This window comes from Diceros bicornis, chromosome 21 (genome assembly GCF_020826845.1).
Source record: "Diceros bicornis minor isolate mBicDic1 chromosome 21, mDicBic1.mat.cur, whole genome shotgun sequence".
NCBI classification, from domain to species: domain Eukaryota; kingdom Metazoa; phylum Chordata; class Mammalia; order Perissodactyla; family Rhinocerotidae; genus Diceros; species Diceros bicornis.
In genome coordinates this window covers 13,066,681-13,077,927 of record NC_080760.1, presented here as the reverse complement: position 1 = coordinate 13,077,927, position 11,247 = coordinate 13,066,681, and the positions used below count along the sequence as shown (strand labels likewise).

Sequence of the window (11,247 nt, the reverse complement as noted above, 5' to 3'; positions counted from 1 at the left end):
CAGTCACTAAATATAATACTTTTGTGAGATTGAATTTTGACTTCTTTGATATTCAACATTTAGTGTAGACATTTTGCAAATATTGGATTTGATTTTCTATACCCATAATAATATTAATAGCTAACATTTATTGGGTACTTACTATGTCCCAGGCAGTATAAGTGCTTTATATGCATAATCTCAGTATTCCCCAAGAAGCATCGAGTATTATTTAGCTCTGTTTCACAAATAAGATAATGCAGTTTAGAGAGGTTAAATAACTTGCCTAAAGTCATAGCTAGTAAATCATGGAGCCAATTTCAAGCCAGACAGACCACTGACTCCAGTTCATGCTCTTAAGATTTTGCCTACTAACTTTGTTAAATGATATATATATATATATATATATATATATTTTTTTTTTTTGTGAGGAAGATCAGCCCTGAGCTAACATACATGCTAATCCTCCTTTTTTTGCTCAGAAAGACCAGCTCTGAGCTAACATCTATTGCCAATCCTCCTCCTTTTTTTTTCCCCAAAGCCCCAGTAGATAGATGTACGTTGTAGTTGCACATCCTTCTAGTTGTTGTATGTGGGACGCGGCCTCAGCATGGCCGGAGAAGCGGTGCGTTGGTGCATGCCCGGGATCCAAACCCGGGCTGCCAGTAGCGGAGCGTGCGCACTCAACCGCTAAGCCACGGGGCCGGCCCCTAAATGATATTTTTAATTTTAGTAAGACCATGCTAAAAATATTTTCAAGAGTAAATGATATTTTCTTACCTCCATTATTGCTTTAAAAATACCGTTAAAAAAGATAAAATTAGTATGTTCATTCTTAATAAAAGACAAAGTAAAAATTTTTATCCAGAGTTTCTCTTAGATAATTATATATTGCCTTCTAATTTAAAATTGTTCGTTTTATCAAACATGATTTGACTTTGGTTAGCCTTTTATAATTTATATAAAATAAAGTTAATTTTCCTCAATTCTATGATTGAGATATTTCCCACATTGAGCAAAAAAGAATAAAATTTGAATTTATATACAGTTTAGTTATTTAATACTAGGATGCTGCAGAAGTAGAATACTTTGTCAATACTTAGTACAATAAATATTTGGATTAATCTTCAGTGATTTAATGAAGTCTATGAGAAGCCAACTGAAGTTTCTGTGTGGTTTTTTAAATTACAGTGACTATCCTGCTTGCTAGTAGAATGAATAAACTGGTAAATTTGGTTCAAAAAGCACATCAATATGGCTCTTTAAACTAGTAAGCTTATAAATAGCTAGGAGAATGATGAACTGTAATATCCAAACCAAGCACAACAAAAAAATAGGAAGAAATGATATTTTTAAATGCTCAAAGCTTAGGTAGATGGTTCATTTGACAGCCTTGAATGTATGGAAGACTTAAAAATGCTTCTCAAATACATAACAATAAAAGCTAAGATGAAGCATAAAGTGAAGTATTTAATGTGGACCTGCTTCTCAAACTAGGCTGGGGTGGGATGGTGGTGGTAGATAAGAGGCCAACAATAGTAAACACAAGCTTTGTATTTTGATTGTACAATTAATGAATTGATATGAAGAGTAAATTTTACTCCATAATCTATAAGAAGTTTAATATATTTTTTGCCTTTTTTAAATAAAAATATTATTATAGGAAGCTGGCTTCTCCTGGTTGGGAGCCATTTTTGCACATCTCTTCCCAACTCTCCCTTCAGTGATAGGTTGATAACTTAAATTGGCCGTGGAAGGAGCATTTAAACCAAGGAAATTGGCAAATGCAGCAAATCGGCATTTTCCACCCCAGAGAGCCAGTTTACCAGCACACCACCAATTTCAAACACATGAAAGAGAATAGTGTACTAAATCTTCATATAGCCATCACCCAGCTTCAATAATTATGTCATCACCAGTTGTACTTTCTCCTACTCCCAGATACATCAGGTACATGGGGGCATACTGGTTTAATACCCAGTGGCATTTTAATTACCTTAAAGCCAAATATTTTTATCTAGAAGTTATTTGAAAAATATAGATCATGCCTAGAAAGTAAACTTAATCCCATAACCAAGAGATAGGTAAGAATCATTATATCAAGAGTGCACTTTTATCACTTACTGAGAACATTGTCAAGAGCAATGGCTCTTGGTCCATGTATCACCTCTTAGACCTCAAGCAGTGACCCTGTCACCTTCATCTTTGTAGTAAATGTTAGCTGCTATTTAGTGAGCTGCATTAGATACTATATGATCTGTAATTATATATGAATTAACTATCATTTAGTCTCAATAATCTTAATAAACCTTTTTTGGAGATAAGCAATGGAGGCCTGTAGGCTATATAGCTGGTGGGGTTAGTGCCTGTTTTCTCAAGGAAGCTGAAAGAGGTCTTTACATTTTTAAAGGGGGTTACATTTTAAATGGTTATATAAGTACAGATGTAATAGCCTTGATTTTGTCTCTCGGCCCACAAATTGTAAAAATATTTACCATCTAGCCCTTTAAGAAAAAGTTTGTCAACCTATGCCTGGTCTAAAAGAACTTAATTTTACACTGATGAAAGTGTTATCGTGTATAGTGTTCCTTTTGTCCTTAGAATATTTCTTTGAGGTAAGCAGAGCATACATTTTATATTAGAATTATTGCTAATTGCTTCATATATCAGGCACTGTTTAACGTTACAGATAGGGCAGCTGATGCTCAAGAGAAGTGAGTTGCTTTAGTAAACAGCAAGAGAAATACTATAACCCTGTCTTTTCTCCCAACTACACCACCAAATTTAAAATATTGAGAAAATAAAAATGCAATGATATCCTCAGTTTCTTAAGAATATCAATTTATTTAGGGTTTTAAAGTTTTGAATATTTTATTTAAGAAGTACTGAAGTAATTTTATCTATGAGGACTATTCTTAGGAACCAGTATTTTAAGAACAGAACCATGACTAACAAAGACAAACGTTCTAGAAAGTTTATTTTTCTGTTATGAATAATTGCTTTTTGTGGTTATGCCAGATGATTTTATAAATTTCATAATTTTTATATGCCTGACTGGGATCCATGAAATAACAAAAGTACAATTCCCTATCCAAAGAAACAAAAGCAACAGACATAATGAAAGGCTCTGATTAAACTGTTTTATATTTTTAGGAATGAAAGTGACTAAAAAGTCTTTCATTAATTACTGGTAGTTTGGTAAAATTTTTATAGAATTTTTAATGATTTATGGTTTCCCTGTTTTCTTTTCTTTGGCAACATTCCACCAAATTACAGCTTTCCATAAGTTGTAGTACCATGTAAAATGCTTTAGTATGACAGCAGTTTCATTTTAAAACCAGAATCAGGCTGAATGTGGCTTTCTTTCTAAGCTAAACTTTATGCTTTACGTATAGTCATAAAACACTGATACCCTAGTATCTCATTTTAATCAAGAGAGATTACGCTCTTGTTGAAAAGTAAATTTATGTATCAACAGTGAAACTTCAGGTTGTAGTAAAAATGAAAAAAAAGTAAAGAAAACTTGTCTTTTTGATTAAGGCTTTATGAAATAGAATTTGTATTCAATCAGAATGACTCTCTAGGACCCTTTTCTGGTTATGAAAGCATGGTATCTTAACCTCAAAGAAACAAGTGGAATAGATCTTTTTTTTTTTTGTGAGGAAGATCACCCCTGAGCTAACATCCATGCCAATCCTCTTTTTGTGCTGAGGAAGACTGGCCCTGGGCTAACATCTGTGCCCATCTTCCTCCACTTTATGTGGGACACCACCACAGCATGGCCTGACAAGCGGTGTGTCAGTGCGCGCCCGGGATCCGCGCCCGGGATCTGAACCCGGGCCACCAGCAGCGGAGCGCATGCACTTAAGTGCTACGCCACGGGGCTGGCCCCCTAGATCTTTTTTTTTGTGGTCTTACTGTTACAACCTCCACTAGGTAGAGTGCATTAATATGAAATACTTTTGAAATACATCATCTTTTTAAAAAAAATGGAACCGGTACAAAAAGATCACATACTGCCAGATAGGATGTTGAAATGACTGGTGTGTAATATTTTTTAAAACCTTGATGTTGGTCAGCATAAATTTCCTTTAATTATTTTTCATTTCCAGTAGGATTTCATTTTGAGGTTTAAGGTATCAAGCCAGTATAAAGTTTTACAACTCAGTAATTTTGGATTCCAGGTCATTTAAGATGAAAATGGAAATGCGAAGTTTACTTAAGAAAATTAATTTTCTTCTTCTGTACCATCTAAGTCTTCATCCTCTTCATCATCATCATCTGCTTGTTGATCCTTTCTTAGTCGACAGGTGGATACCTGTTAAAAGTTAACACATTTTAAAAAATACTAACTTAAAAACATTTTTACACGCTTGTATCTTTTTAAATATGCCCTTATAGAGAAAGACACATAGAACAAATATTTCAGAGAAATGTCTGTTAAGTGATAATTTTTAGTAATGAAAATTTCCTATGAATTATTGTATTTTAAGGTTGAAAACAGTCACCAAGTTTTTTCATTCATTTATCATGTTATTTTTTGAATAAAAATGTGAAATTAGCCATTTGATTCTGGTTGGATACCAGTACTTCAATAACATAAAATACTTTCAGCGAAAGCAGAGTCTCAGTATATTATAAATGTCAAAAATATTTTAGGTTAAACAATTCTTGGGTCACAAAACAGGTATTTGAGAATCATCAAAGGGATGGCAAAACACAAGGATATTTCAACTAGGCAGTTGAAATATTGAACTTTAACAAGTGTGATTTACATGGAATGAGTTGAGAAGCTGAATTCACCACTTGGCTTTAAGTCCTGACTTGCTACTTGGGTCATCTTGCTTCAAACCTTTCTGAGGGTGATTATTACGTCCCAGGGGACATCTGGCAATGTCTGGAGACAATGTTGATTGTCACAGCTGGGGGTGTGTGTTTGTGTGTGCTACTGGCATCTTGTGGGTAGAGGACAGGGATGCTGCTCAACATCTTGACAATGCACAGCAGCCCCCCGCACCACCCCCCCACCACCAAATTATCTGGCCCAAAGTCAATAGTGCTGAGGTCGAGAAACCCTGGGATAATGTAAGATGTTAGCTCACTTAGCTCTAAATAGTGAAACAGAACTTTGTATGTACTATAATACCAGATTTATGGAATTTATGTACAAGGCACTTAATGCTGGAATAATAAAAATAATTTGGTTAGGGGGAGAGATGCACAAATATAAAGCAGTAAATAAACGCTTAGAGGAGAATCAAATGAAAATAGAAGGTATTGGGTCAAATTTACCTAAAAGTTATATTTTGAAAATATTTTGCTCAATTTTAAATTTGAAGGGTTAGATATGAAAAAGGGCATAGCTCTCTAGATCAGGAGTTGGCAAGCTCTGGCCCAGTTTGTATCCTGTTTTTGTAAATAAAATTTACAGCCATATTCATTTGTTAATGTATTGATTATGGCTGCTCTTAGTTGGGACAGAGACCACATGGCCTGCAAAACCTGTTATTTTCTGTGGCCCCTTAGAGAAGAAGGCTGTTGACCCCTTCCTGTTCTAAATACTAGGTAACTCAAACTTTCTGGATATAGAAGAAATGAGAAAATTGGCTCTTTACCTAAAGATCTGTGCTTCTGGATCTATGATAATGTTCAGCAAAAGCCCTTTTTAGATACAGTTTCCAATAAGTGGTGATAGTGGGATTTAAACCCTAAGCAGTTTGACCTCAGAATATGTCCTCTTCATATTATTTGTTGTTAGTGCTGTTGAATCAATTCTGACTCCTAGAGCGACCCTGTGGACAGCAGAGCTGAACGTTGCCTGGTCTTTTTGCTCCTCCTCCTCCTTCCGGTGCTGTATCAGACAATGCTCCGCTGTTCACAGGGTTTTCATGGCCAGTTTTTTCGGAAGTGGATGGCCAGGTCCTTCTTCTAGTCTGTCTTAGTCTGGAAGCGCTGCTGAAACCTGTCCACCATGGGTGACCCTGCTGGTATTTGAAATACCGGTGGCATAGCTTTCAGCATCACAGCAACATGCAGGCGCCACAGTACCACAACCGACAGACGGAAGGTGTGGTTTCCTGACCAGGCAACGAACCTGGGCCACGGCAGTGGGAGTGCCGAATCTTAACAACTAAACCACCAGGGTTGGTTCTTCATAATCAGAACAAATCTAGATTGGCATTCTTCTGTCCCTTCCACCTCTGCTCTCAAGTATTCTGCTTTAGAGAGTAATATGTGTTACAGTATACAAGATTATATAAGAAATAACAGCTGCACCTACTACAATTTTCTGTTATTTCACCTAAGAGAGGGTAAGAAATAACAGAGCTGCACCTGCTACAATTTTCGGTCTTTTTATGTAAAAGGGGGTAAGTTACATGAGGTCATAAGACTTAAGAGAGACATTTTTAGTACTGAACAATTCCAAAGGCAGCAGCTCAAATTCCTTTAAATAACCATTGCTAGCTCACCTGTCCTGTTCCAGATACACACTTAGCTGACAGTGATCTCTGAAGAGGTGACTTCGAATTCGCTCTTACGATATCTAAACGAGATGAATAATCTGGTGGATACAGAGAATTTCGGAAAACCTGTTGCAATGATAAAAGAACATTATAAAGTAGATAGTAAACTGGAAATCTAGAAAGCCATGTTAAGTTCCTCTTAGTTAAGATTTTTTTTTTAAAGCAACCTCCCTCCCTCTGGGGACAAAATTTCAATAATTGTAAATTTAAAACACAAAAAAATAGAAAAATATTTTAGGTTGGAAAGATGAGAGCTAAAAAAGCCTATTTGAACCATGCAAGAAGATGATGGGTCCTGAAGCAATCACTTGAGAGCTTTTGCTGGAGCAGTGTGAAAGTTCCTACCCTCGGAGTATGCAAGCCAATAGGGAGGCTGCAAGTCATACCTTTGATTCCTTCCGTTCTGCCTATCCTCAGCTCTTCTATCAATTTAACTTCGCTGCAGTACTTTTATAGTACATCACATAAGAGTAAACTGTAGCCACTACAATTTATTGATTCCAATCTCACTAGGATCTGTAATGCCATTACTTGTCAGTTCTATTTCCTTAAAGCAGTAGTTCCAAATCTTGCCACTCTCTAAGCCTCCCTATCCCTGTATATATTTCTCTAACATACAGACCAACAGGTAAGGTTATCAGATGTGAATTTCTTCAGCTTTCCCTCTCTTTTTCTTCAACTCTTCACCCCATTCTTTTCTTTTTTTTTTAAAGCAAATGTTATTCTGATTCTTTCCAAGGTACATTTTACCTTTATCCAAAACTTCAAACTAAACCGACATACAAAAGTTTTCTTTCTCCACAGGTTCTCTCCGCCAGCAAACAAGGTCAAGATCAATTTTTTTTTTTAAATTACTTCAAGGTTCAACTTCATTCTTTAAAAAACTGAAATATTCTACTTCATCTCCATTCATCCGTCAACAAACTACAGTTAGGCTTTCATCTTCCACTCAAATTGCTCTTGCCAAAAATCACCAAAGTCATCTTTTTGCCTTCCTCTTCACTGACCTTGTCCTGAAACTTTTTCCTGCATGCCGTCACTAAACTCTTTCATGTGCTAGCTGCCCTGTTTCTTCACATCTCCTTTTCTACTGCTTACACCTTAAATATTTTTAAAGGGTTTCCCTTAGGCCACTTTTCCTTTTTTGATACATTTTTCTGAAAGATCTTATCTACACAGTGTGTTTAATGGTTACCCTTCAACCAATTCTCTATAGACTCTTTTTATAGGCATATTTATGCTCCCAAACTACATTTTGTTCTCTTAGACCAGCACTGTCCAATAGGACTTTCTGAGATGATGGAAATAAATGCTTGCTGTTCTGTGCTGTCCAAAGAGGACACACATAGCTACTGAGCCCTTGAAATGTGGTTCATGTGACTGAGGAACTGAATTTTTAATTTAACCTTAAAATGCCGCATATGCCTAGTGGCTACTATATTAGATGGTGTAGCTCTAGATTCATCTTTATAATGAAAGACATTACCATACACTTAGTAGACCAGGTTAGAAGCCTGGGCATTCCCCTAAATTTCTCACCTGAGGTACTTGTATTTTAATTTATTGACTCGACACATCTTTCCTTATAGCTTACTTAGAATTATCTTACTAAAGGCCAATGTATGCTTTCTCTATTAAAAAACTTGGTGGCTCCTGACTACCCAGAGTCCAGATGCCTTTGGTGACATTCAAGGCTTACGATCACCCAAACCTACCCATCACTCTTCACTTCTAGCCTATATACCCATATGCAGAACATGTTATACTCTGTCTTAGCAATGCTGATTCCTCAGCCTGGAATTCCAGCAAACTTACTTGTTCAGGAGCCAAGTCAAATGCTGTCTGCTGCTTTCCCCTGTTCTCTGTCAGTAGATCCTGTTCATACCCTCAGTACAGCTCTCATCTCACTGTGTCGTAATTGCCTGTCTGTCTCTATCACTAGTTTTAAGTTCCTCTAGGGCAAGGAGCCCTGTTCTATCTTTGCAACTCCTCCCAGCTTAAGACAGTAATTTGGTAAATGAGTGATGTTAATATGAGTTTTGGGGAAAAAAGGAGACCCAAACTAGGGGATGTCGCCACACATTTCTTTAAACCTTAGAGAAGTATAGGACGCAAAAGGAATCAAGGGATGCAACTTAATACGAGAGGTATTTAGGTTATTTAGGTTAACCTAATTAGGTTATTTAACAAGTTACTGAGGACCCCATTGTATTCTGGTGCCAGACATGGAATACTGGCATTCTGGTATGATATAAAAATTAGACGACTCATTTATCAACTGGTATTTGGAAGGGATGTATTTTTGTTAGAACAGCATTCCTTTTTTAACTTTTCTAGCAAAGATCAAGTTAAAAGTGGGAAACAGAAGACAATATACAACCCTTGGGATAAAAGTCTAAACCAGTTAAATATTAAAATTAATCTCTTACTGCAAAACAACAGATTTACAGAAATATTAGTTTATTGGCAATAATGCGTTTCTCAATGTGGTCCAAGATCTCTTCTAGGAGTGAGTCTCAAGATCTGAATATGCTCTGAAGTGATTACACAGAAATGATCTTTTGAAGGGGAAAATGGGCCTGACAATACTTTTTATGTGAAGAACAAATAAGGTAAGATGGTTTGTGATAATACCTAGATGCCTAACTGCAAAAAAATAGCTGCTGCCAGAATAAGTCTCAGCAGTTCTCATAAAGCACAGACTACCTAAGGAGATTGGCAAGTTGTTTCTCTGCCCCTCTCTGCATATTTTCCCTACTTGTTTCTAAGAAACCTTGTGTTTAAAGGATTCTTTCTCTTCTTGGTACCTTATTGATATAATTTTACTTCTGTTGGTCCCACAACTCTCCCCAGACTGCTCTCCTCCCTCTCTACAATTTCTATGTGGCATAATAGTTTATGCCTGTAATTCATTATGCCCCAGGACCTTTGCATATCTATCTGTACCCTCCACCTGGAAGTTGTTGCCAGGCATCCTCCTACTCATCCCTCAAGCTTCTACTTAAGAAATCATTCTTTGATTCTCCAGACTAGCATTTAGGATCCTCCAATACATAAACTCACCACACACTATATTTCTTCTTTAGGGGACTGGTTGCATTATAAAACTTAAATAGTTACATAGTATACTTTTTTAATGTCTGAACTCCCTGGTAGATTTTTAAGTTTCTGCTTTGACAACTCGGACCATTTCTAATTTATAATGCTAAATCCTCAGCACTTAGAATGGTGCCTGGCAATATAACAGGAGCTCAATAAACAGTTGATGAATGAACATTTTATGACATAAGTACTATAAGTATCTCCATTTTAGAGAGGAGGAGGCTTAAATGTGAAGAAGTTAACTGCTCAATATTGCCCCACTAGAAAGTGGGCAAGTTGACACTCAAAAACACATCTACCACACAGCCCTGAGATCTTTAGTTTTTTATAAATCTCTCCTCCTACAAGCTACCTAGCTAGCTGATTAGGAGTAGTGGTAAGAGAAGTTATAAAAGAAATGGTGTGACAGGGGCTGGCCCCATGGCTTAGCGGTTAAGTGCGCGTGTTCCACTGCTGGCGGCCCGGGTTTGGATCCCGGGCGTGCACTGACGCACTGCTTGTCTGGCCATGCTGAGGCGGCGTCCCACATACAGCAACTAGAAGGATGTGCAACTATGACATACAACTGTCTACTGGGGCTTTGGGGAGAAAAAGGAGGAGGATTGGCAATAGATGTTAGCTCAGGGCCGGTCTTCCTCAGCAAAAAGAGGAGGATTGGCATGGATGTTAGCTCAGGGCTGATCTTCCACACACACAAAAAAAACAGAAATGGTGTGACAAAAAAGATATTGAGGAGCTCTGGAATGACAAGGAAAATCTAGGGGTCCAAAGGGCTTGAAGGAACTTTAGTGTCAGTTAGCAAATGTCATGTCAAGGGTATCAGAAAAAGGAGAATAAAAATATTTGTAAAAGGAACTCCAGTCTTGTAGGAAAAGTGGGGGATCAATTTTGAACCTGCCCCTCAATGCAGTGTTGTTTCTTGCAGGAAATGGTTCATGTCACTCATCAAGAACCACGCTTCTGGCATTATAGTGCAGAGAGGGTGAAAACACGGTGTCTGTAGTCAGACTTCCAGGTTTGGCTCTCAGCTATGTTACCTGCTAGCTATGGGACCCTCTGGGAAGTTTCTTAACCTCACTGTGCCTCAGTTTTCTCATCCATGGAAAAGAGGACAATAAGTACTTTTATCAAAGTTGAAAGGAGGATTAAAATAATTAAAGTGCACAGATCAGTAGCTGCTCCAAAGTAATCATTCTATAAACATCTGCTATTTTATTATTTTACAAATGACAGGTAAAAGCATGATAATCTATTTTTTAAAAAATAGGACATGAAACAGAGTAAAAATTAAGAAACCTTAGCTTTAGTATTTGGAAGGAATGGACATTTAGGAAGCCATCTATTGACAGTTAATAGAAAAACAATAATGTATGCATAACATGTAAAACTGAGAGATCAGATTTTGGCATTGGAAAACACATATACACATACTAAAACATGCACCTTTCTTCATTTTAGTCAAGCTATAATCTGGTTTTACTGAATTAAGTTTCCTGGAACCAATGGAGTAGTGGAAAGGCGCAGGGGATCTCTTTATGGATAGTGAAGTTAGTAAAAAAATTGGAGGAATCTTCAGAATTGTCAAACAGCAGATACTCCCAAATTCTATCACTAATTAATACAGAATTCTAGGTATATCTTG

General features: G+C 36.9%; 1 protein-coding gene across 2 annotated transcripts in view; it reads right to left on the bottom strand.

Annotated features, from left to right (window-relative positions):
- Window positions 1-3,802: 3,802 nt before the first annotated feature.
- CIBAR1 (CBY1 interacting BAR domain containing 1) overlaps window positions 3,803-11,247 on the bottom strand; it is a 28,267-nt gene continuing 20,822 nt past the window's right edge. For both annotated transcript variants that reach the window (XM_058564599.1, XM_058564598.1), the window contains 2 exons: window positions 6,450-6,569; window positions 3,803-4,297 (listed from right to left, as the gene is read on the bottom strand). In XM_058564599.1, the coding sequence (XP_058420582.1) occupies window positions 4,208-4,297; window positions 6,450-6,569 (210 nt within the window). In that variant the 3' untranslated portion in view covers window positions 3,803-4,207. The remainder of the gene's footprint in view (window positions 4,298-6,449; window positions 6,570-11,247) is intronic.